This window comes from Oncorhynchus gorbuscha, linkage group LG05 (assembly GCF_021184085.1).
Source record: "Oncorhynchus gorbuscha isolate QuinsamMale2020 ecotype Even-year linkage group LG05, OgorEven_v1.0, whole genome shotgun sequence".
Taxonomy (NCBI): Eukaryota; Metazoa; Chordata; class Actinopteri; order Salmoniformes; family Salmonidae; genus Oncorhynchus; species Oncorhynchus gorbuscha.
Window position 1 is genome coordinate 27,020,869 of NC_060177.1, and position 27,761 is coordinate 27,048,629.

A 27,761-nucleotide genomic window follows, 5' to 3' on the forward strand; every position below is an offset into this window, starting at 1 on the left:
CGTAAGGACGTGGCTGTGGCTACAGACCCTGTGGAGCACCCAGGTAGATCAGAGAAGGTAGCAGGCCAGTTTGTGACCTCAGAGGGTCTGCTGGTGACCCTCAGGAGGATGGAGGCCATGGTCAACAGTGCCCTGGAGGCAGCTGAGCTGGTTAGGGAGAGTCAGCGAAGGGTCAGCCAGGTCAAGGAGAGGATGGAGAGCATCACTCAGAAGATGGAGGAAGCTCTGACCAGAGCAGCGGACACAGAGGGTCAGCTCAGTTCCCTGGAGGCCAGGGTCACAGCCAAACCTCAGGTCAGTTTGCATAGTCTTTTCTGTATATTACAAGATTAGTGAGCTCAAATAAGCACTGACATTGAAAGTTTCGAATTTTAATTAATGTGCATTTTGAATATGCAACCCCACATATATGCTCACATGTCTGCTTTTGCAATGATTACCAATGATCTACTAGGCTGTGTTTGTTTTCCTCCTGTAAAACTCTTAAAAGTTATTTACAGCCGTTTCATTTGCATTTCCTTTCTCTCTTCTGTTCCGAAGTTGCCAGGTCCTGTAGGGCATACAGCCCAGCCTGATTTTGAAGCTGTAGGCAGAGACAGATCTAGGAACCCCTCTCCTCCAGGTCCTGTAGGGAAGACAGCCCAGCCTGATGTTGAAGCTATAGGCAGAGACAGATCCAGGAACCCCTCTCCACCAGAGCCTGTGACCGAACGCTACAGCAAGTCTCGATGGCCCCTTATAAGCGGTATGATGAGACTACTACTACTACTGAAATACAGGGCAAACACAGCATTTGTATGTCACTGACTGTTGCAGTATTAATTAGCCTACTCTACTGTAAGAGGAGAAACACAGAGGGAAACAAATTCGTTAGCCACATTCCTTTTTATTAGTAATCGCTGGGGATGTTACTGAAATAGACCCAGCAGACTGTAACGTACACAAAGCAGCTGGCGTAGAGAGGCTGAAGGCCCCTTGGTGAGTGTCACTCATCATGAAGGGTTTACTGTGACCACCATGGGCCTTGCCCTTTTTTTCTGTGTCTCAGGAGCCCAAGCCCTATTATCTGGGGAGGAATAGAGGAAGCCCCTCAGTAGAAACACCAGGATGTAAACAGTGAACATTTGGTGTGGTTTGCTCTCACAGCTAGAGGGAAGACCAGCTCTGTTTGGTTCACACGAAAGGGAGCCATGCTCATGTGACCTCCATGAGGAGAGTCCATCTATGCAAAGTCACAGCCTCATTGTTTATTGTTCGGTCAAGTTGATGAGTTTAGAAAATCTTGAGAATGCTGTAGATCAGTGGAAGTTGTTTGTTATGGACAGGCCTACTGGTCAGTGTTTGTAGTGTGTTGGCGATCAGATCCCTACATTAGTTCTACAGTACAGTGTAGTTTATCACCTGACCCTTGCACCTGTTCTGCCAGGCTATTTGTGGTGATGAGAAGTCTTCTATTTGCTTAACAAATGAAGCATCTGCCATGAGAACAGCAATATGCCAGAAGCATCCTCTGATGCTCAAATAACATCATGACACTTACCTTATGCATTCTCACCTGGCAGGCATTCTCACAAACTCATAAAATATGGCACATACTGCATGTAGGTACTGCAGGCAATGCAGGTGGGATATGTGATATGTGGACTACTGAAAGCCAGCACCAGGCTAATGTAATACCTCAATGTGGGCTGTTAGTCATCTAACTCCATTGATGTGACTCCTGGCGGCTTTCACTTTGGAAGGAACTAAAAGGAGCTCTGGATGCCAGCACCGGCTCTAGCTTGGTATTCAAAATCAAATGCAATCCATCCAGTAAAACAGGATTAACCTCCAGCCCTCCCCGCATGGAAATTAAGATATCCTTTTGCGGCTACGTTTCGACAACATCCGGTGAAATTGCAGAGAGCGAAATTCAAAATAGATTTAGAAAATATTTAACTTTCATACAATCACAAGTGCAATACACCAAAATACAGCTTAATTTATTGTTAATCCAGCCACCATCAGATTTCAAAAAGGCTTTACAGCAAAAGCAAACCATGCTATTATCTGAGGACAGCACCCCATCAAACAAACCCGCCAGGCGTGACACAAAACTCACAAATAAAGATATAATTCATACCTTACCTTTGAAGATCTTCTTCTGTTTGCACTCCAATATGTCCCATAAACATCACAATTGGTCCTTTTGTTCGATTAATTCCATCGTTATATCCCCAAATTGTCCATTAATTTGGTGCGTTTGATTCAGAAAAACACCGGTTCCAACTCGCTCAACATGACAACCATTTATCTAATAAGTTACCTGTAATCTTGGTCCAAACATTTCAAACAACTTTCCTTATCCAACTTTCGGTATTTTAAAATGTAAATAAACAACAACATTTAAGACGGAATACACTGTGTTCAATTGCGGCTAAAATGAAAGTGGAGCGAGCTTCAGGTCGCGCGCCCCAAACAAGAGTAGACTAGGCTGGACCCTCGTTCTGAATAGCCGTACTTCTTCATTTCTCTAAAGAAAAACATCAACCAATTTCTAAAGACTGTTGACATTTAGTGGAAGCAATAGGAACTGCAACCAAGTGCCACAAATGTTATTTTTATTTTTTAAATGTATTTTACCTTTATTTTACTAGGCAAGTCAGTTAAGAACAAATTCTTATTTTCAATGACGGCCTAGGAACAGTGGGTTAACTGCCTGTTCAGGGGCAGAACGACAGATTTGTATCTTGTGAGCTCGGGGATTCGAACTTGCAACCTTTCGGTTACTAGTCCAACGCTCTAACCACTAGGCTACCCTGCCGCCCCAATCTAGATTCCCATAGAAAACTAATTGAAAACACAGTGAACTCAACAAAAAACATTTCCTGGATGGTTTGTCCTCGGGGTTATGCCTGTCAAATCAGTTCTGTTTTACTCACAGACATGATTTTAACAGTTTTAGAAACGGTAGATTGTTTTCCATCCACATCTAGCAATTATATGCATATCCTATCTTCTGGGCCTGAGTAGCAGGCAGTTTACTTTGGGCACGCTTTTCATCTGGATGTGAAAATACTGCCCCCTATCGCAAACAGGATATTTGGAATATACTTTGCAAATGTAGGCCTGTTAAGGTGTTAGTAAAAGGCCAGTATTCCAACACACCTATTGTAACATCTCCTGAAATAAGCTTGTAGGATAGTAGTCCTCGTCTGTTTACCTTGTTATCAACATTCTACTAAGTCCCTCTACTCCGATTTACCCATAAAACCCTAAAAGCAATTTTATATCCCCTGCACATTGGTTTCATACCAACCAGGGCAGTTTAATATGGGCTTGTGTTTATTAGAAGATATTAACTAGAATTCAAGTATGTTTTGTTCATACTGAATATTTTGTGCCAAAACATGTGTATTTAGTAGTACGGTAAACTAAAGCAATATTGTACATACTGTACTGTAGGCCCTATCATTATGTACAGTATCACTTGTATAGATGTTTATGTATTTTTACATGAGCAATACCTATAGGCCTCGAGCAAAGACTTGTGAAGCAGGTGTATGTCACTATCACGAGATTGACTCAATTCACATACACATATAACAAGATATTGTGCTCCTTCTGTAGCTCAGTTGGTAGAGCATGGCGCTTGTAACGCCAGGGTAGTGGGTTCGATCCCCGGGACCACCCATACGTAGAATGTATGCACACATGACTGTAAGTCGCTTTGGATAAAAGCGTCTGCTAAATGGCATATATATATATATATATTGAAATTGTTTTACTGAAATCAGCAGTGGCAGGAGCAAATGTGACAATTCTACTATAGTCAGAAGCAAAAGGGCTCTTATGACCATTTATGCTTTTCGGAGCCTGAGAGCTCTCGGTGACGACGTTGTAAAATAAATACTAGACAAGAATGAAGTGCTTCCAAGATGTTTTGCCAACGTGAAGTGCAAACGGATGTTTTCCTGTCTGTCCACTGTTTGAGTTGGATAGCTGTGATGTGGTTTCTTTTCTCAACCTGCCACTGACCCCAGTATGAATGAATTATAGATCCTTGTGATCATTCTATTTCCCCCTGTAATTAGATCTGAAAGCCATGAGGACGTTTCCAGTGATAAGGATGCTTCAAGTAGCATGTAGCATTGGTGTCATTTAGATTTCTGTTTGTTCGCAATGACGGAACGACACTGTCTTTCAGGAGAGGTTCAAAAGGATATGACACAATAGGCCTGCCGTGGGCCAAGTGCTTCAACCAGAGGATCAAGCGTCCCATGAAACTGGTTGCCAGGTTATTGTTGCCCCTAGAAATGGAGGTAGGGGGTGAGGTAGAGGACTTTCTGAAATACTGTCCGGTCCACCAATTAGACAGACAGCTCAATCGGTGCGTCATCCTCAGAGGAATACTCCTCAATTTAGTGGCATTAATTTACATGACATACAGTACCAGTAAGATGCAAATTGAGCCCTTCTCACTTTCTCTGGTTTGGTTCAAACAGGTGCCATTTATTCACGAACTGGAGGAGGCAGCAACAGTGGCAGCAAGGTAAGATATATGTATATAAAAAATTTTGTTGGTACTTTTGGTGTTGTATAGGCTAACGTAACAAAGAAGAAATATTGTTTGCAAGTTCATATTTTACTACACGTCTTCCCACTTTGCCTACAATTCTGATCGATGTCATGTATTTGCTGTTGTAGTGACAGTTCACTGCCTGAATCATTACTATGTTTGTCTTATAACCTGGATGACTAGGCTCTTTGTTCTCTGTATCTGTTCAGTAGCATGATCCCACATGTGCTGACAGCCTGTGCCTCTGAATGGAACTTTGCTTTTTGATCTAATTGAGTAAAATACGAGAGGAATATCTAGAATGTTTTCTACAGCCCTTTCTCCTTTCCTCTCTAATCCTTTTCTGGGCTTCAAACACCCAAACCTGAGATAAACAATTATACTCACACTGTAGCAGAGGCATGTCAGCCCATATTAGAGCAAACTGTACCGCTGCTCCCAGAACAGTGAGATACAGGCTAGCTGTGTCATTATTGGATCATTGAATAATCACATACTAACAGAAGGCCTTTTCTCTTTGTTGTGATCTGATTAAAGATGGAACCAGGTTTCATAATGTGTCTGCTGTTACTGGTTCCACCTACCATTTACTTTATGTGATGTGTCGTATCCCCTGTTTCTCATACTGTCTCTTATGGTCTTATGGTCTATTAATGACCTGTAAAAAAGTGTATAACCTCAGATAATCCATAACATTTGAGAAGCTTATCATGAGAGCTTTTTTAGTCTGTGTGCCTCTGTATCTAGAAAACAGAGGATGCAGATGTGTATGTGCGTGTATGTCTGTGTGTTTTATTTTAGGTGCTCAGTAGGAGCTACCCACCCACCCTTCATTTCTTGAGTTTATGTGACTGCTTGGAACACTGTTTACACCCTAAACCGTGTCCTAGACTCCAATCTGGTGGGGGATGGAGGAATGATAGTTTGAGTTATAAGGTGTTCTGATCAAACGCACACACGTCCAAACTCTACCCGTCCCTGGTCAGACCTCTGCCCCCACAGAATGATCACAGAGAGGAGAAAATAGCAACTTGGCGCTCACAGGCAGAGTACGAGCTCAGAGTTGGAGTGTAATTCAGGAGATGTGATCAGTCAGGGCTGAGTGGAGTGGAGCGGCAGCCTTAGAGAAAAGCTGTACACATACACAGCAGCAGCAGCCCAGAGAGGCACACAGAGCCTTCTCCTTAAATGGTCAAAGCTCCCAGGAGTGAAAGAGAGGCTGGTGCTGGAAAAAAAGACGGGGAAAGGAAAAGAGACAGCCAGGGATAGCTAGGTTTTCTGTGAAAAAAATCTGGGAATTACAGTTTGACTGAGGGAATGTTCTGTCGGGTGTTTTATGTGGAGTTTATGTGGAGCTAAACAGTGAAGGTGGTATCTCTCACAGGAGGTTACAGGTACAGCTATTGATCTATTCTCTGCTCTGTGGACAGGTAGACATGATGTATTGTACGCACGTTTTTATTTGTTTAGAGATTAGAGAGTCTGCAGCTGCATGATATGCACGTTATCATTAGTATCGTTGGCTATGTGCATCGAGTTGACAGCCATGTAAACATTTACACGGTTCATCATCACTTTAGGGTTATTATGACTTTGTTGGAATATGCATATCTCTGCTGAGGGTCTATAGGCTGTCACTTATTGGGAAGATAGCAATAGTTTGCTAAGGGAGAACAATAATTACAAGACTTGGTTGGAAGTTGCACATACTGGGATTCTATGCATGGACCAGCAGATGCTAATGATTTTTTTTGTTTTATTGCAATACTGTATATAGCCATGATCACCTAAATGGCATTGGTATTTTGAACAAGCTCACTTGACTCCCCCTCTATCTTTTCCCGTCCATCTCTCATCTTTCTCACACTCCCTCCATATCCTGTTATCTGGGATGGTGGCTGTGTAACCACCACTTCCTCTGCCGGTTCTGTACTCCCTGTGCTTTACACAACCAAATTTTAAACAAATCTGGCAACAGGCAGAGGGCTTACGTAACAGGGGAGAAGGGGGTCGGGGCGAACGCTCTGCTCAGCTCACTTTATCATGAGGGAGCAGCGAGGCCAGCCCTCTGCCTTGCCGTGAGGTAACTCTGTGGCCCTCAGGGACCTGCCTGCTAAAGGGGACAGGCTGGAGGTTTCCAAAAATAGCTCTGGTCAGGGGAGAGAGAGGCTGAGAGGCCCTGTGTGTCCAGTGGACAGATCCTTGCAGGCGTGGATGTACTCCCGGGCCCGGCAGGAAATAATCAGAGTGATTCAATTACACTGCAATATTCATCTCATTGTCTCTCTGTTTAGACTCCTGCAGCTCAGCTTGGCCCCCTTGACTCTGCTTTGAAATTGACTCTCACTGTGGACTCCCAGAAACTATCTCAGCCCAGGACATTGCTTCTAAATTGCAGTGTTGCACTGTAAAAAATAAAATAATTAAACAACACCCACATATCTAGTTATTTCAATAAATTGTTATTAAGTTACTGGGTCCACAATATGTTTGGTTTACTCAACTTTTCAGTCCAAGTGTTACTTGAACGACAACAAAAAAATAGTTGGTCCAAACCAAGCTCTAACTTGAGAAAACTTTGATCAACTTGATCAACTGGAAATTATGTGTGCTTAACTTTCCCATATGCTCATTCAACTCAAAATTATTATTTGGGCATCTTACCTTAAAAAAAGTCTATAGAAGTAGTTACACACAGAGTGCTGTTAACATACAGTACAATGTTTTCAACATACATATTTGACACACATGATTGCAGTGTGTATGTTAATTTATGCAGTAATTGTTGTTCAACATGTCCTCACCTGGAAGTTGAACTCACAACCTCTTGGTTCAAGGCATTCCGATCTTCCTGCTACACCACCCAAATAATAATTTATACTTGAACATATGAGACAATTTAAGCAAACATTGTTTTAAGTTGACTGAATTTTTGCCTACGTTTTCTAATGTTGCAGCTACGTTTGGGCCAACACATTTTTAAAGTTCAGGTAACGCTTTGACTGAAAAGTTGAATAAACCAACAAAAAAAAGCTGTGGAACCAGTTACTTAATAATATTTTGTGTAAACATTTACAGTGTGTCAAAACCCTTGCAATGTTGCACAGCCACAGTACAGCAGTCGTTCTGGACAGCCTTCATTTGTCACTGTGTGACTGTTCTTTAGATTGTGTTTATTTATGAACATCATTTATTAACTACGTTTGAAAGTGTTCTGTCTACGTCATCTCCTTCATCATGTGCAGATATAGAAGTGTGTAGGAGTAAATACGCAGGCTTGATAAGGAGGAGACCTGAACTCACTAAACCCTGAATCTGAACTCACTAAACCCTCACACCAATGGAAATAGCAGCATTCTCTGATGTTTGACAATGCACTAGAGATTTATAACAGCTTGTTATTAACTTGTATGACAAATCATTTGCCTGTTTATTGTAGTATGTTAGACAGGAGATCCGGGTGCATTTTGTGTTGTCTATGAGTGGTTCATCACAGCTCCAGTTGTAGAAAGTTGGCCTATCAAGACATTGTTTTTTGTGAAGGCCATAACAGGACAGTGATTTAATTTAGTCTATTGGGTCTTGTTTTTCTTATCAGAGAATGGCACACGGTTCTCCTGGCTCATTGGCTCAATGTGATTATGGAAAATAAAAGGCCATGCATGTCCTTACAAAGGGGCCAATCAACTCCAGTTATGTTATAAGTATTTCAAACTGAAAATAAATTTTCAAGGTTTTGTTCTAGCTCACATTTGCTGTTCCTGGGTGTGGACAATGTGCTTTTTAATTCTATAAAAACAATTAGACAATAAGAACATAAGTACTTTCATCTTACCGAGGTCTGGTCAAAATATCCCTCTTGTACATAGGAGAACACTAAACAGTCGACTTCCTCCCTTGTGAGGGATAGGTCTATTAGCCTCACGTTCCCAGCATCCTCTAGCCACGTCAGCCATGTTGGTCATGACATTTACCAGCATACACTGTTACTGTACTGTGTCTGGACTCAGGAAGCCATTCCTCATTGAAATGTGCACTCTGGATTACTTATGAGCAAAGATAAGAGGGTGAATGTGTTCTGTTCTACAGCTTATTGTTTTTCCCTTCTGCTTAGTGAATACTGAACAGATGACACTGAATCTCTCATTGCCGGCATGTCAGAAAAATCCATTGATTCGTTCTCTCTCGCTTTTCAAATGCATTTTAAATGTCTAAATAGGCTAGGTCTGATACGGCTAACAGCCCCATGAAACACTCAACATAGGTAGGGACTAGGAGATGATGAGTGTGGATGACACATCATAGTTCATGAATGGATTAATGGAAGATGTTGTTTTCTCTCTGTCAGAGCTGTGATGATTCAGAGCCACCCTGCACTGAGGACAACAAGCCAAGCCAAGTCCAATGTACTGACTTTGTCCCAGACCAAAAGCACAACAGTACCAGCAGTGATGGTCCTGCACCTGCAGTTTTAGGTAATAGATCCACTGTCATCTTCAAATCAAAATCCAATGTATTCGTCACATACACAGTTTACAGCAGGTATAATACTGTAGGTGCAGCGAAATGCTCATGTGCACCTCCCATTCCTTCCACTTCCTTTTGGCAGATCATATAGTGCTACCATTCATTTGCATGTCATTTCTGCTCCTATCTCCTGTCCATCTGCTAGTTTCATGTGTTTTGTTTTCACACGTCTGCTACTCTGCCTTCAACATGTTGTTAGTGTGACTGGGACCTCCCTGTCTGTGTTGGTTCCTCCCTCTCGTAGGTTTCATCCCAGTGTCAGAGACACAAACTCCCCCAGTGTCCCCATCACAAGTCTTCCTCCAGGACGAGTGTGCACCTCCTCTTGCCGTCCCACCGGAAACACCCCCTCAGTCTGCCTGTGTCAGTCACGCTGCCGCTCGCACTGAGGAGAATGTAGCAGGGTTAGTGTTTATATTCTCTCTCTTTTACAGGAAGAGGATATTGCATGTGTTTAGATTAACATCCCCCACACTGAAGAGCTAGGCTAAGGTGAGACTGTGCAGGGATGCCAATGTTTACATGGTCACACACCAGCGCCCCAATAATATACAAGGGCACTCAGTATGTTCTTAAGAGGAAGCGGGAACTGTCAGAAGATTGCATAAAGTGTGTTAGGAAAGGCCCACCTCTCCGGGTTTAGAATGAGGAGGTGGTGGTATTTCACAGAGCAGAAAGCAGTGGGTTACAATTGTGTTTGATATGATTTTGGAGAGATTTAACTGTTGATTATCGATAAAGAACAGTGTGTTGATGTGTTTGATCAGTCTCAGATTGGAGGATCCCAGTTGCCGTGACCACTGTCAGTCAGAGGCCTGCGACTGTGGGAGTGGCCAAGCATTGCCGCCTGGAGACTGTGGGAGAAGTCAGACATCAAACCCAGGAGACAGTGCTGGTAGTAAAGCCTCTGAACCAGAAGATCGTGGGAGGAGCAACGCATTACAACCAACAGATATTGGGTGTGATCTTGAGCATTGTGGGAGTTTCCATTCTCGAGATCTACCGACTGTTTTAATAACAGGCTCAGATAAGGTAAGTTAGGACTGAATACTTTTTAATATCTTTAATGAGGATAGCCTCTTTTGTGATTAGATACTTGAGTGATTCCCAAATCATTGTAGTTTAAAAAAAATAACATTCACTAAATGGGCAGAGACAGAAACATAAGCAAGTTATTTTACCCATTTAAGGTGTACACATCCTTCCAAAGACATGGTTTCCTACACAAACACCCCCTCCCATACTCAGGAACAGAGTGAGTGGTGCTTGTCTGCTGGCTGTGGGGGGCACGGGTTGGCTGATGGTCAGAGAGGCAGGGTAGGATGGGGGGGGGGGTAGAATGGAGCAGGGGATCCTGGAGTGAGGGCAAAGACCATTAGGCTCAGAGAGGGAGACTCCAGTTAGAATGTGACCTCTGTCAACCCCGACAGAGCTCTGACTGATGGCATGTCTGATTTGGATGATTCTGGCTCTGCTGTATGACATTTTCCCAGAGTATTATTTCCATAGGCATGTTGAAATGGACAGGATAAATAATTGTGTTTGTTTGCCCTTTAGAATCAGATTGTGATTGTGTGGTTAGATATACTCGTTTTTGTGTAAATATGGTAGTTCAAGCTAACCTTGCTCTGTGACAATTTAATTGCAACCCTTCTGACCTGTCATCCTCCATTAAGCTACCTCGCTGTCGCCACGTTTGATTTGCCTGTCGTAGATGTTTAGATGCGTTACAAGACAACGGTATCTTGTTTTTCTTTGTTCATTCTCAGAATTAAATCTAACTTTAATATCTGGAAGAATGCGTTCCTCTGGGGATTCCCGTTCTCCCGGATTAACTTGGCTCATCCGCCCCCGCCTCTGGGGAGAGAAAGGTCACATTTGTTTATGCACTGCTCTGGAAGCTCCAGGACTTGTTAGTCAGGTCTAACACTAGAGAGAAGCAGCTGACATGTCTGTGTGATGGTTTGTCTGTGTGATGGTTTGTCTGAGACGTTATTACAGTAATATGCCGCTAGAGAGTTGTGCTGCATCTGGAATATTGCAATGGTAATTCATTGCATCATAACCTAGTTATTGGAGCGAAGGGTCGATTCCATTGTAACAGAGTGACGCTGAGACTCTCTCTTTCACTTTAAAATGTTTAAAGGACCAATGCAGCCATTTCTACCTCAACATCTAATCATTTCTGCATAACAATTAAGTACCTTACTAACCACGTTTCCATCCAACCATTTCATGCGGATGAGTTACCTAACGCATGAAAGAAAGTCACAACCGGGCTGATGGATACATAAAATGCCGGTACAATTTTATAAATGCCGACAAAACAATTTGTTCGTTTGACATGGTGAGATCTTTTTGTGTGGGTAAAATTATCTGAAAAATGGCGGTGGAAATGTATGGGCAAGTATTGATATAAGAACCATCATATCGAAGTAAACTTGGAGTCAAGTGATATGGTGTGTTGTTCTCCCACTACGACTTGGGAAAGCATGCAGTTTATTAAACTACAGATGAAATAAGTTAGGAACTGGAAACACATCTCTGGTGGAAACTGGGCATATTGTTTTATACAGATTTTTGATAATGTAACAGATTTCTTCCTGGGAAGGAGAGGTGGAACAAAACACAGCGTGGTTGAGGTTAAACACCTTTAATCAAGACGAATACAGAGAAATACTACAAATATACAAAACAATACACGTGAAACCCGAAACAGTCCTGTGTGGTGAAACAAACACGGAAATAATCACCCACAAAACCAAACTCAAAACAGGCTACCTAAATATGGTTCCCAATCAGAGTCAATGACTAACACCTGCGTCTGATTGAGAACCATATCAGGCCAAACACAGAAACAGACAAACTAGACACACAACATCGAATGCCCACCCAGCTCACGTCCTGACCAACACTAAAACAAGTAAAACACACAAGAACTATGGTCAGAACGTGACAGATAATTTGCATGAAAATCTGTCGCACATTGGATGGAAACTTAGCCACTGTGATTCTTTTCATTCAAAATGGTCAAAAAGAAAACAAAAAACAGCTCAAGCAAGAATTTTGCTAGGACTGTCTGGGAGTTGTCTGAGTGGGGAGGGGAAAATGAAAACTATCTGTCATTGGCAGAGAGGTTTGGAACTCTCTTTCTTATTGGTTTAATATTAACACAACCGGGCTGGTGATGTCACCAGGCAGGCCAAAACTCAATCCCACCAAAAACAGGCTGAAAGTACAGACAGTCTTTTCAAACAGCTCTTACACTGAAAGGGTATTATTATCATTTTCATAATTTCACAGTAATAGGCCAAACTCATAGTGTGGAAATATATATCAAAACACAGAAAATCGAGTTTTTGACTGCACTGAGCCTTTAACAAACCGTACCCCTATACACAGAAGTCTACTTTTAACAATTGCCACTGAAAATGTTACTAATACACATTCACTAGATGAACAGTGCAGATGCAAAGTTTGGTAACAGAATGACAGGCTACAACGAAACTGTGTGCTGTTGGGGGTACTGGAGGACCAGGGTTGGGAAACGCTGCTCTAATCTATGGAATTAAAATGACTAGGAATACAGATATATATCTGTCATCACAGATACCTTTAAAAAAAACGTGGTGGCGTGGATCAGAAAACCAGTCAATATCTGGTGTGACCACAATTTGCCTTATGCAGCGCGACATATTTCCTTCGCATGGAATTAATCAGGCTGTTGATTGTGGCCTGTGGAATGTTGTCCCACTCTTCTTCAATGGCTCTGTGAAGTTGCTCGATATTGGCAGGAACTGGAACACGCTGTCATACCTGTCGATCCAAAGCATGTCAAAGATGCTCAATGGGTGACATGTCTGGTGAGTATGCAGGCCATGGAAGAACTGGGACATTTTCAGTATCCAGGAATTGTGTGCAGATCCTTGCGACATGGGGCTGTGTATTATCATGTGCATTATCATGGCGGAAACATGAGGTGATGGCGACGGATGAATGGCACGTCAAAGGGCCTCAAGATCTCGTCATGATATCTCTTTGCATTAAAATTACCATGATAAAATGCAATTGTGTTTGTTGCCCAGTAGCATATGCCTGCCCATACAATAACCCCACCGCCACCATGGGACACTCTGTTCAGCAAACCACTCACCCACACGACGCCATACACGCTGTCTGCCATCTGCCCGGTACAGTTGAAACCGGGATTCATCCGTGAAGAGCACACTTCTCCAGCATGCCAGTGGCTACCGAAGGTGAGCATTTGCCCACTGAAGTCGGATATGATGCCGAACTGCAGTCAAGTCAACAGCCTGGTGAGGACGACACACACGCAGATGAACTTCCCTGAGACGGTTTCTGACAGTTTGTGCAGAAATTCTTTGGTTTTCAAACCCACAATTTCTTCAGCTGTCCGGGTGGCTGCTCTCAGACAATCCCGCAGGTGAAGAAGCCAGATGTGGAAGTCCTGGACTGGCATGTGTTCTGCGGTTGTGAGACCGGTTGGACATTCTATCAAATTCTCTAAAACAACCTTAGAGGTGGCTTATGGTAGAGAAATTAACATGCAATTCTCTAGCAACAGCTCTGGTGTACATTCCTGCAGTCAGCATGCATCTTTTTGCATGCTCCCTCATCTTGAGACATTTGTGGCATTATGTTGTGTGACAAAACTACACACTTATTGTCCCCAGCACAAGGGGCACCTGTGTAATGATCAAGCTGTTTAATCAGCTTCTTGATATGCCGCATCTGTCAGGTGAATTAATTATCTTGGCAAAGGAGAAATGCTCACTAACATGGATGTAAACACATTTGTGCACAAAATTAGAGAGAAATACAATTCTTGTATGTATGGAACATTTCTGGGATCTTTTATTTGAACTCATGAAACATGGGACCAACACTACCTGTTACGTTTATATTTTTGTTCAGTATATTTTGGTGGATCAACACCCGGTAATGGATCAACACCCGGTAGATGAATGATGCTAACAGAAATCACATCATGGGTGCTTAATCTGGACTATACAGAAATGCAATTATGAATGTATATTCATGGTGATACATCCTGAATAGGTGCACAAAGGTAGAAAAATGTAATATCCTCCTTTGCATGTTTTGGTATTATTCTACACACGGGCTATTTTTGGTCCAGACCGGACCAAATCTGTACCAATCATAGACGTCTATGTTTCACAAGTTTGGACATCGTAGAGTAGAGTAGAGTAGAATTCAGTATAGTACAGTACAGTAAATAAAATACAAATAAAAAGTATAGTTCAGTTCAGTAGAGCACAGTACAGTACAGTAAAGAAAAGTACAGTAGAGTCCAGTCCATTACAATGTACTCTACTCTACTATACTCTACTCTACTGTGCTCTACTGTACTGTGCTGTACTGCAACTGTGGTTTGTGACTACTATGATTTTTCCATTGTGATGAATTCAATTGCAGTCATTATGTTGCAGATTTTTCAATTACATTAATGCATTTTAATCACTTAATAATTCTTTAACATTTTTATCAGTAGAAACACTATAACTAATTGCTAGGACTACCTTTACTTGTTATTTCTGTGAAATTTCATTATCCTCCCTCATAAGGGAAAGAAATTAGAAAATATCTTATTAGATATGTGGGTTTTTGGTAACAGAATGACAAGACACTAGGCAATATTTCTTAAACTTACACAAGGTAAATCATTTCTCCAAAACTAAATATAAGTGTTGATATTAGTTTGCAGGGGTCTTTACATCAACATTATTGGGTTTTGATGTATTTCTGAAACCTTTTAAGAGTTTTTCTGGTAGGTGTTTTCTAAGACACCCTTTCCATCCACAAATCAAAACTTTACTTATGCCAATGATTGAAAAATCTATGCCTTCATGTCCCAAAAACATAGACTTAGCTTTCATTTGACATCAAATGTGATATGCTCCTACAAACTTCACATGTTGGTCCTTTTACATGGAGATGACCAGAATAGTGCAACTGCAATACTATTTACAGACTTTCAATGTATGTCTACAAGGCCCTTTCAAATCAAATCAAATGTATTTCTATAGCTCTTCGTACATCAGCTGATATCTCAAAGTGCTGTACAGAAACTCAGCCTAAAACCCCAAACAGCAAGCAATGCAGGTGTAGAAGCACGGTGGCTAGGAAAAACTCCCTAGAAAGGCCAAAACCTAGGAAGATAGATAGAGAGGAACCAGGCTATGTGGGGTGGCCAGTCCTCTTCTGGCTGTGCCGGGTGGAGATTATAACAGAACATGGCCAAGATGTTCAAATGTTCATAAATGACCAGCATGGTCGAATAATAATAATAAGGCAGAACAGTTGAAACTGGAGCAGCAGCACGGCCAGGTGGACTAGGGACAGCAAGGAGTCATCATGTCAGGTAGTCCTGGGGCATGGTCCTAGGGCTCAGGTCCTCCGAGAGAGAGATAGAAAGAGAGAATTAGAGCGAGCACACTTAAATTCACACAGGACACCGAATAGGACAGGAGAAGTACTTTCCTTATGATATCATAGGTTCAAACAGACATAGCCACCACCAGTTGGCACACCCATTCATAGACAAATGTTTTATACACTTATCCTATTCGAGGAAGTGTCATGCTTCTTTGTGGTTTCCCTGATAGTTAGAAGCCATCAGAGGCTGTGTATTCTCAGTTGTGCCTGTGTGACTTCCTGCTTGCATGCATATAATTCTGGTTCCAGGAAGGAGGGGGCCACGAGTTGTACTGCTTTCCCTGGGTTCAGACTGAACAGCAGTTAGAGGAATCCCCTACCCAACCCACTCCAGCTGAGAGCCCCTTTTTCTTCCCCCTGACACGACCCCGAGCCCCACAGCCCCCCGTTATGCCCGTCCTCCCTGAAGAAGAGGAGGATTCCCCTGAGGAGCTCGACAGTTCCTCCAGCTCACCCAGCACAGTGAGTACCTATCCATTACATTAAACCTTCACTCTAAAGCTGTGGTATGTTGCACTCAGAGCTATACATGGCACTCGCTCATTAACACTGAACCTAGAACCTAAGGTTCAGTATTGGCAGGCTATACGGTTTTGCAATGAATATGTGAGCAACAATGGCATATGAGCAATATGAGCATTAGGATTAACTCATATCTATGCTCATAGTGTTACTCACATATTCATTGCTAATACATGTTAGTGTGTTATGGATGTGTGTACCTTTGGTAACAATGACTCCCTGCTTTTCACCCAATTCTATTTTTGACTCAGGAACAAAGCTTTGCTCAACAGTGAAAATATGTCATTAATTCCAGCAAAATCATGAGCAGGATGTTCTTTCCTCTTCTGTCCAGATCACAAACTTTTTTTCCCCCAGCGCCTCTTATTACCCTGTTTTTTTTTGTGTTGATGAGGTAATTTGCACTGCGCTGGTGGTCAAGACAAGGTTTGCACAGTGTGTCCAGACCCCTCTAGATCTTGGCTCTACTCTGAAGACTGCACTGTCTCGTTGTTTTGTTCTGTCACCTGTTCAGATCCTGTGTGACTCCCCACCCTAATGTTAATTTAGTTGAGTAGAGTTGCACAGAGCAGTGGATAGATTGGATGTTTTATGAGTTCTCTGAATGTGGCTTTGCCTAGTCCAGTACGTCTCCCAGAAAACATGCCATTGAAACTTAGACAAAAAAGTAGAGGCTTCCTGAAAGCTGCCTGTGTACAGTCCGGAGCGATATACAGCTGTTTGGTTTACACTGTAGAGACACAACAGATTTGTGTTGAGCAGATGGCTGCCTCACCAGAACCACTGAGTTACTCCTCCTAGGAGTACACTGTCATCCGTTCCAGTCAGCCATAAACACGGCCTAGATAAGACTTCACTGAGGAATGCAATGAGCCTCTGTAATCTAACCTGGGGGTATGACAGCCGTATAAAATGATCCTCCTTTATTAAACAATAGCCCTGGCCTTTCAGCAGTTGTAGACTCTTATAGGCATATAATTTATTAGCAATTTCTTCCAGGACAAAGGTCTCAGTGAAGTATCATTTAATGCCTCCCTGTTTATTTGCATACTTTCTCTCAGGATAGAACTAGATACTAGGATATAAATAAAACATGAATGAGGTATATAAGCCTGACCTTTAATGTTGGAAATATACTTAACATGGTTGACTTAGTTACAGATCACATGGTTCAGGTGAGAGTTCATTCTGTGCTTCCACTCTCCTGGGATGCTGAGGTCCAGTGAGTTCAGGATGTTAGTCCAGAGGGACGTTGTCTAGAGTTTCTGATGTTCAGGGGTTCAGGCTGTTGACATTGTGCTGCTGAGCTAAAAATGCTGCTGCTGGAAACCAGGGACCACCTGCTAGTCAACAGAGCTAAGTGCCTCACTGAAATACCCACCGTTAACAGAGGACCACAAGTTTATTTATTTTTCCCTTAAAAGTGCTTTGAAATGGGTGTGCCTTTTTGAAGTTGAAGTGTCTTTTCCCCCCTGCTGATTCCACCACGTTCCCCATACAGCCCCAGCCATGGTCAACATCAGGGAGGGTCTAGAGAGACATTAAGGTGTATGTTAGGCTCTGTCTTCACACTAATATCAACATTAAAAGTGTACGAAAACAGCAAGTCTCCAGTTTGGGGAACCAAGTCACCAAACATCTCTGTGAAAGTGTGTACAAAAGATTTGATAGACGTGTACATAAGCAGGAAGGTTAAAGGGCAGAGCATGAGAAAGTTTTGGTGCCTTTGCAGTGACACAAGCCATGTTTACTCAAATGTCTCTGTAATCTTTGTTTTGCATGATTTTATGTTTCGAAAGATTTAAATGAAAATGTCCCCCAATTTACATCATTGCAGTAACAATATCCATATCTATGATTTTGCCTTATTTTTAAGAGACAATATTAGATTGTCTATGGCAGGATACCATTTCTATTATCCCGGTCCCTCAAAGGTCCTCTCAAAACCCTTTTCATGCAGTCTAGTTCTGGTCTTGCTGCATAACTAAAGTTACACCTCTCCTAACTTATTTTAAACCTTTCGTTTCTCACATATTTTTCTATCTAGTATACACCAGTTGAAAGTAGAGCAGTTACCGTGGAGATGCCTGCTCCCACCATTGTCTTCCCAAAGCAAGCGACCGTGACCGTGGTCCAAGCAGACGGTCGCCCTCTGGAACAGACCAGGTACATGTGTTATTTCATCCTGAGAACAGGACTGTTCATGTCAAGGTGGATTGAGAGCAAACCACCTCTGGAAAAATGATCCGCTTTAACCAAGCCAGCATCGAGATATTTCTAGAAAATAAAATCCATCCTTCTTCAAGTGTTTAGAGTAGCTAAATGTAAATAAAGACTGCGTCATAAGAACACGGCATCTGTTCATTTGAAACGTTACTCTTTCCCAGACCACACAGTCCCAGACCTCGCTTGTCCCGAAACGCCCTGGGAGGACCAATCACTACAGTCGGTGGGTACAATCAAATACTTAAAGGCTAAATATAGCCTCATGTTAACAAAACGTACATAAGTCCATTGTTCAAAATGTGAGTTCCATTCAGATTTTTTTTCTTCATAACATTATATGGCTAATTTAATTTCCTTCTATTGAAATGTATAAGTTTGGTCATCAGTGTCTGACAGAATACAGAACTGGGGCCCTTTGTCCTTAGAAAATCAGAGCCAAAGCTCTCAGTGCCGGGATGCTTCTGCTTTGATTACTATTGATGTTGGCCTGTCGCTCTGTGCTGAGCTCCGAGAGAAGACTAGTGTGTGTGTGTGTGTGTGTGTCCTTCTCAGACAGTACAGGCAATGTGATAGACCGGATGAAAGACCATCTGCCTGAGCTCAGAGAGAAGACTATTGGTTGTTGCCATTTGTCTCTTATTGTCTCTGTTTGTGTTTTAATTACGACTCTGGTGTGTGCGTGTGTATCCTTCTCAGACAGTACAGGCAATGTGATAGACCTGGTGAAAGACCATCTGCCTGAGCTGCAGCTCTCAGAGGAGGACCGTCAGAAGAACCTGGTGCTGCTGCAGGAGGCCAAGAAAGTCAGCGACCGCTTCCTGAGCCGCAGGGGCCGAAAGTCCACCTGCAGCCTCTCTGAATCCCCCACAGGTGAGAGACACTCACTGGTTTACAGACTGGTATACAAGTGAAACAGGGAAATAGACAAGTACTTTATGGTAAGTCTTACTGTACAGTGTACAGTATGTAAGTATTAAGCTTTTCAGTTTAAGACCACAATTTACACAGAAGAGATTTAATCAGCTGGCGGAGTGTAGATTTGGTTGAACAATATTTTGACTCTAAAAGCTGGTTATGAAATACAGTGAGCAGCCACAAACCCTCAGGTCTGCTAGCTGAGTTGCGTAAGTGAGTCATTGTAATTGCTGTATGTTTCTATCTTGACTTCCGGAGTTATCTGAGCATCACGTACGTGCCCTCATGCCTTCGTCTTGCAGCATTCTGAATGCACGCCAGATAAGTCCAGTCTTCCATCACGTAACAGACTACAGTGGCAGATGTCAAATGAAATCCCAATAACTATAGTTTTATTGTTGCGTTGTTATCTGGAAAGCGATGCTGATGCAGTATACTGTACTTTCATTGTCCAAACATAAAACACATGTGTATGTTTTACCCACAGGTCTTTCTCCTAACCACACACCATCCTCCTCACCTGTACCGTCCAGAAGCAGCTCTCTAATCACAGCCCCTCAAATAGGTACGTCTATCTCTCTGTCAGTTAGAGGATATTCACTCTCTTTGCGGGGGAGCATGAAAATCCCTGCATAAAAATACATTTTATTATTCTGCTTTTTTTTGTAAACCTTTTTCTTTCAGCTGTCGCCACAGAGGTGAACTATGCCCCTTTGTCGCCTGTCAGCCTGGTAAGACCAATAGGAATTATATTTTTCTGATGCACTCAGTAATGGTATTTTAACAGTATGTTGGTGTGTGTTGTTTCGTGTTCCTCTCTGGCAGCGATTGGAGGTTCTGTCTGCGAGGGAGCAGGCTGACACCAGTACACCAGAGCATGAGGTAGCATAGCACTAATCACCACCACTCTCATTCTCAAGAGACACCCTGGAACAGTTAGTCATAAATGAAAATGCAATACGTAGTTAGTTTACACTCCAGAATAGCTATGCTCATAGCTATGTTGGATACAATAATTAATTTACGGTAGAAAATTGTAAATGTTAACATTCTTGCGCCCCCTCTCCAAGAAAATCCAATTAGTTTCTCCTGAATTGACAATGTTTAAACAATTGTGATATTGCTGTTTTTAGAGCACCAGGAGGTTGGTGGACTGGAAGCCCAATGAGAAGCGTAAGGTGTCCTCAGGCACCCTGGCTCCCCGCTACTCTGTTCCCCCACCCCCCAGGGAGCCCAGTGGGGGCCAGAAGGAGAACTTTGACCCCCGGGTAAAGCTAAGAATTGCCCAGCACCAGTACTAGTCAATAAGCCAGAAGAGGGTCTGGCCCGAGCCCCCAACCAGGCCCCTGCCACTGGGGTGGCCAAGCCTGTCCCTCGGCCCCCCACTCAGCAGGCCCCCTGCACGGCAGAGATCAAGACCATCGGGGCCTTTCCTCCCCTAATGAGAGCTGTGTCCTGGGACACTGTTGGAACTCTCAACGCCAGAAATGGGGCGCCAAGTCTCCCCTCTACAAACGAGGAAACCTTCTCCTTTCAAGACAAGACCCGGGATGCCCTGCTCAAGTCCTCTGGGTACAAGGACTTCCCTGTACAGCCTGTCAATGTGCAGAAGCTGTCCAAAATAAGAGAGGTACGATGGGAGCCTTTTAACTACCGGGGCTCATCCCTTGACTTGAACCTGATAGCATTAATGTGACATTTATTGCATGTTTTGGGGATTTAAGAGCCTTTATGGTAAATCATGAGAGAGAATGTCTTGTTCTTGTAATATCTTGCTCTCGTAAACAACTTTGTACGACACAGTTACAACATAAAAGCTCTTAAAAATCCACATTTGCACTGTTCTTCTGTATACAGGAGCACAAGCTGATGCGGAACCAAAGCATTGTGGGGTCAAAGTTGGCAGACTTGAGTGAAACAGCTGAACAGGAAAGAGGTACTGTGTTACCCCCGTGTCTGACCTGGAGAGGAGACAGTGCTGTGTAACAGACCATTGGAGTAGACAGTAGACTTTTATCTAGTGAGGGGGAAAGGAGTCAAGGCTCCCAGCTATGTCACAGTCCTTACTGACCCCGAGAGATTTTCCTTAGAACTGGGGGCATGTTCTGTTCTAAGTTTGGCATAGAGCTGCAATTTATTGGCAACCTGAAATTTTATTTTAAGTTTGCACCAGCAGATGGTGTGAGTGAGAGAACCCAGTCAGCTAATATTGTTTTGCCAAAACATTGAAAAGACATCAGGGAAATAGTTTGTGATCCAAGAAGATTGCAGTACAATGTTGCTCAGAAGTAGGTTGATTATCAAAATAGTAATCTGATTGTTTAAATAAATTAGGTTTTCCCATGTGTGTGTGTGCGCGTGTGTGTTTGTGGCCAGGTCCCTCTCTTCTGCCCCCTGCAGGGTCTCCTACTGATGAGGAGGCTAAAGAGAAGTCAGACGCCATGCCCAACATCTCAGACATCATGCTGAGGAAACTCAAACTGCACAGAGGGCTACCAGGCTGGTGGGTATCACAGTATTTAGACTGACAGGGAATGACCTTTGACCATATATTTTGGTCTTTCTACTTTCATACTGAACCTATATTTCCTCTTTGATTCTATTGCAGTGCACCTCCACTCACCGAAAAAGAAGTTGAGGTGAGTATCTACTCTGGAGAGTGTATTATACAGTAGTAACCAGTTTTATAGTGCATGTTCGCCCGTTGTCTGTGGCCTCATGAATGTAATGTACAGGAAGCCCCTAGTCTCTACCAATGATTGAGACTAATGGGAGCCTCAATTTCCTGTCTCTAAGGAGAAAATGCAAACATGGCTGTGTTGTTTGAGTGCAGAACCCTTGGACTAGGCTTTAGCCCCGCCTGCACAGACGCTTGTCCCTCCCAGGGGGATACATGTTGTGCACTAGGACAGTCGAGTTCACCGATTTCCTCTCAACACTTGCCTCAGTACTCTGGGACGATGTTTGGAATGCTGCAGCAGAGACCCTTTGATCATGACAGCATGGCATCAAGAGTTCATCTGTCATCATCGCTGCACGTTATAGGCTCATCTCAGGCCTGGTAGCAAGCAGCACTGTCAACACACTGGCTAGTTGGTGGGTAGCCAGCTGGTGTAGTTCTATATGGTAGCTGGGTAGCCAGCTGGTGTCGTTCTATATGGTAGCTGGGTAGCCAGCTGGTGTAGTTGTGCTTTACATTACCGCATACTGTACATTGCTAGCATAACAGTTATGTTATGTTAACATGTTATCAAGGATGTTCAGGGTTACATGTGTTTATTCAGTCCCATACTGTATTCATGTTTTCTTGGGCAGCACGTTAATTGACTTGACCCCTCTGATCTACTTTGTGTGGAGGTCCAGTGAGTTGACGTGTCTCAGTCCTTAATAATGGTACCTAATGTGTCCCCGGGGACCGTTTCATGAACATTAAACACAGTCATATCCTCCCCACAGAACGCGTTTGTTCAACTGTCGCTGGCGTTCCGGAACGACAACTACACTCTGGAGACACGGCTCAAACAGGCGGAGCGGGAGCGGACCCTGACCGAGGAGAACACGGAGAAGGAACTGGAAGAATTCAAAGGCTCTCTGAAGGTCAGCCTTTAGTCGGCCATGATGACACAGGATATGAAATTAGTTGTGATTCACTCATTTATCAAGGCCCTTTGTTTTTGTTGCTGTTGCCTCCTCAGTGCACGGCACCACAGTGGAGTAACATGGAGCAGCGCGAGTCCTACCAGTGCCTCATAGAGACAGTAGCAGTACTGCACCGTCTAGCCACCAGGCTCTCCAGCAGAGCTGAGATGGTTGGAGCAGTCAGACAGGTACTGGAAATCAGACATAGGATAGGATAGGATGGGCCATCCACAGGGTCATCTACACTCATGATTCGATGAAACCCCTGAATGAGAGAAGAAAATATTGAGTGAAAGTGAAAACTTTTCCATGCTCCACTGTCATGAGAAAAAGACTTTGGGATGTTCAGGGGCATGGGTACGTTTTTTTTTTCTTCAAATAAGATATGTTTGAAAGATTTAGCCTGTTATGCTTTCCCTCAGGTTATCGTTCACACCAAAGCCAACTCCAATAAATGACTAGGGAAGGACTCAGGGGTATGTCCGTTGTGATTTATAGACTAACAACATTGCTGCTGTACAAGACCTGACCCCAGACCTGACCCCAGACGTGACATGATGATGACTTTCCACAGTGTTGGAGTCCCTCTCAAAATGATATTATCTCTCTCTCTCTGCTGTGACTGTATGGTTAACTCTCCTGCCCATAGACAGTAATGACCCTGCTGTTGCTGCACTCTTAGAACAAAGGGCACTAATCTAGAACCTAAAAGGGTTCTTTGTCTGTCCCAATAGGAGAACCCTTTAAAGAACCCTTTTAGGTTCCAGGTAGAACCCTTTTGGGTTCCAAGTAAAACCCTTTCCACAGAGGGTTTTACATGGAACCCAAAAGGTTTCTCCTATGGGGACAGCCGAAGAACCCTTTTGAAACCCTGTGTGTGATAGGAGAAACGTATGAACAAGGCCACAGAGGTGATGATGCAGTACGTGGAGAATCTGAAGAGGACCTATGAGAAGGACCACGCTGAGCTGATGGAGTTCAAGAAGCTGGCCAACCAGAACTCCAGTCGCTGCTATGGAGGATCCATAGACACTGGAGGTACATCTGCACAAACCCTTTATCTCCAGGACATGAAGGGCAAGTTGTTGCAAAATGTTGATTGACTTAAACTACGTTCTCCTGTGTTCTTTGGTTAGATGATGGAGTCCCACGGCCATCCAGGTCTATGTCCCTGACCCTGGGAAAGGTTGGTGCTGTAGTGTTGAACAGGGTTGAACTGGGTTTGACTGGTTATATCAGGGTAACAGTTCTCAATGTGATAGACCATATCTTTTTAAGGATAATACCCCCAACTGAACTCTCCCTCTCTTTTCTTCCCTCCTCTTTCTCTCACCCTCTCTCTCTCCCTTCCAATGGATCCTTATCAGGCTTTGCCCAGGCGGAGGGTCAGTGTTGCGGTAGTCCCCAAATTTAACCTCCTGAACATCCCTGGTCAGACCCCGGTCATGGCAGGACCCGGCCCCAGCGTTGCCATGGGACCCAGCCCCCAACCCACCATGGGCCAAACACTTCCTGTCCTGGTATGTTTTCTACCCAATCACGGCCTTCTCAGCCTGTCAACCTGACCACATGATTAAGTGGTAAACTTAAATAGACAGGATATTATCAGTCTGCTTTGTCTACATGCATGTTCTTTGATCTTGTTAATTACAGTGTGAAGCCAACAGTATGACGAGCAACTTTCCCACCGAACCTACACATCCAGCTATAGCTGAGAGGTATGTTCCTCCATCCTCTGGCATAATGTTGACCTAATGCATACCCACGAATATACTGTACATACTGTTCTCAGCACAATCTCCTTGCCCGTATTGCCTGGTTCCCAAGATCAGTTCACAGCACTTTGAAACAATGGGTCGATGCGGGGCCTTAATATATGTACACCCTTATCAGAAGACATCTTGTGCTGTATCAGAATCTTTGCCTTGTGTACTTGACATTCAGGAAGTAGCTTGATTAACCATTGCCATCCGGATACCAGGGGCCATATACAGCAGATAACTGCACTACCCTTATGCAACTCCCAGATTGTCTATGCACCCAAAATAACTGCAACATTCCATAAAAACCCAACTGCAACTGGCTGATGGGATATTCTGAGATGTAATCTAAACATTTGGGCTGGGGAGCTTGACAAAAGCCAGGCCAGAGACTCCATCCCTGGCTTAGTAATAAGGGGAGTCTGAGAGAGAGAGAGAGAGCATTCAAGTGGTGTGCTCTCTTAGTTTGCCCCATGCCAAAATCTCAGGATCTCTCGGAGCGGGAGAGACAATAACAATTGTATCAAGTGTCTGCTCAGTAAAAGCCAGGGACGTTTTAAGAGTCCCCGTGTACACATTTTGCCTTTGTACTTCTGGTTTTTACGCAAGCTTGCCTGGCAGTGATGGTGCCATCCCCGCACGCTGCCATTCAACTGCGTTCCAGCCTGTCCATTAACACAAGGCCACAGTGTTATGATGGAAAGCCTAATGACCATGATGCACTCCTCACTCTCATCATAATGTCTGTTGGTAAAATGTTCTATGTGTTCTTTCCGCTATGAAACAATGCAGTGGAAAGAGTGTGGCAGAGCAGGAAGCTGAGCCATCTGCCCCAGCCCAGCCCTCCGTCAACCTAGAGGAGATCAGATCAGAGATCAGATCAGAGATCAAGGCAAAGATCGAGGAGGAGGCCTACAATAAAGGGTGAGGCCCTTTTCTATGTACCCACTCACCCTGACCACCCACAATCATACCCACAGTCACACACCCTGTGCACGCTGAGAGAAGAGTGGCTGTACTGACATAATAGTGTCAGTACAAAATAGTATGAAGAATCAACAAAATATTACAGTACATTCAGTACAGTCAGCATTGCAATAAAGTGAAGTAGTTTATATGTAATGTGCCCCTGGTGCCTTATGATACTTCCTCTACGTTCAGCTCATGTACCCTTTAATGAGAAAAGTGTGATGTTCCAAATACAGCTACCAAGAGGGACTGAAGAGAAGTAAAGAAGTCAAAGAGGTGGAGGAGGAGGAGGAAGAGGAGGAGGAGAAGGTAGAGGAAAATCCAGAAAAGAAGGATGAAAGAAAAGAAGTCAGCAGAAAAGAAAAGTTCAACAGGTAATTTTCACTTCATGTAGATGAACTGTAAATAAATGATGATGTAGTTATACTAGACACTGTATAATGACTGGGTGTATACCTTGAATTGTTCTGAATCCCCTCTCAATTTGGCCTTTACAGTAAGGTTGAAGAGGTCCTAGTTGTCCTTGACCGGCTTTGCCCCAAGATTTTCCGGCGTAACCGACTTCTCTGGATTGTTTTGACGTTGTTCCTGGTCACGTTTCTGGTCGTCAGTGTTTTCACATACTTTAGTGATCGCTATAACAACCATGGGGACATGTCGGCAGAAAAAGCCATGGTCCAGGACAAGAAGAAGATCTTTGGACTGAATGTAGGAGTACAGCCAAAGAATCCCACTCCAGAATAACAAAGAGCCTGTCTCATACTTCTCTCAGTCCAAAGACTCTTTTTTTCCCCATGATACATCAAGAGCTGAACTTGAATATAGGGTTTTGAAGATCTAGGGTCTGGGGGGGGATGTATCTTTGGGAGCATTTATTTAGTTTTTTATTGGTTTCAGAGGATAAGTCTTCTAATGATCATAAACTTTATCAAGGCATATTTATGTTGTGTTAGGAAAGCTGCCTGACTGTTTCTGATGTTGATATATGATTGTTGCTTAGGGGGCCAAGTATAATAGTGTGATGAAATATGTTCTTATCTACAGTGAGATCCAGGATTTTGTATTTGAAATGATACAATGACTATTATGTGAAAATGCAGACTGTCAGCTTTAATATGATGGCCTTTCCATCCGTATCAGGTGAACTGTAGCATTTTGGAGGGGAACAAATCATTATTCCCGACTCATTCATAATTATCATGGTAGCATCCAATTGAATTTCAATAGGGTTTAGAAACATGTTCTATTCTTATTTACAATAAATGTGACTCCAATACACAATATATTATTTACCATTAATTTCTCTTTGGCACAAAATAATCTGACACACAAACTGCAAATGCATTCAACAAGTTTGTATTCACAAGCTTGATGTAATCATTGTGTGCTATGAATATGGGACCAAATACGACACATATACTTATGAATATGGGACCAAATACTACACATATACTACACGTATGAATATGGGACCAAATACCCTCAAACTAAAGCTGACAGTTTGCACTTTATAGTCTTTATCATTTCAAATCCAAAGTGCTGAAGTACAGAGCCCCCAAAAATATATATTTGTCATTGTCCAAATACTTTTGGACCTCACTGTATATATTCACAATGTATTGTTCTTATTCCTTGTCCTACTCTGAATGTCATCCTGTAGGACTGAATGTGGCCCCTTGGGTGAAAATGGATGATTCATGATGAGTTCCCTAAGACAAATGTCACAGTAAACATTAGACTAACGTACATTAATCTACCACTCTGTTACTTTTATGTTCATTCTCTCAGGTCCAGTAAACGGACATCCCCTGAAGAGATTTACAGAGATATTTAAAGAGATATGTTTTCTAAATTCAACTTTTTTTTGTGTAATATATCTATATTTGTGGAATTTAAGCAGATACTTTTTGGGAAAATCTATAATACAAGCACATTCCAAAGTAGTTCCTCAAGTGCAATATTTAGCAGCTGATGGTTCTTGTTTGTATGTGTTGTTCCTGTGTTGGTTTGCGTCCTCCGAGCACTGAAAGATTTCCTTCATGTACGAGTGCACTTTTAGACAGCATGAGAAATGTTTTATCTTCTTCGCACTTGTGTGCCAGGATTTTCTGTTGTGTCAACTTCGCCTTGAAATAAAGGTGCCTTAACTCCCAGCATTCATTTTCACA

The 27,761-nt window shown here is 43.0% G+C and overlaps 1 protein-coding gene across 1 annotated transcript; it reads left to right on the forward strand.

Moving 5' to 3' along the window:
- Window positions 1-27,749, forward strand: LOC124035767 (inositol 1,4,5-triphosphate receptor associated 1-like). Its single transcript, XM_046349434.1, is given in 27 exon segments — window positions 1-294; window positions 541-745; window positions 4,485-4,531; window positions 8,907-9,033; window positions 9,330-9,489; window positions 9,853-10,117; window positions 15,812-16,024; window positions 18,132-18,250; window positions 18,472-18,533; window positions 19,007-19,180; window positions 19,713-19,790; window positions 19,910-19,956; window positions 20,051-20,107; window positions 20,359-20,520; window positions 20,523-20,855; window positions 21,083-21,161; window positions 21,602-21,728; window positions 21,834-21,864; window positions 22,682-22,822; window positions 22,921-23,052; window positions 23,749-23,902; window positions 24,001-24,050; window positions 24,232-24,384; window positions 24,518-24,582; window positions 25,417-25,548; window positions 25,830-25,967; window positions 26,091-27,749. Coding segments are annotated over 27 exon segments (3,684 nt in total). The 5' UTR covers window positions 1-108; the 3' UTR covers window positions 26,338-27,749.
- The last annotated feature ends 12 nt before the right edge of the window (window positions 27,750-27,761 follow it).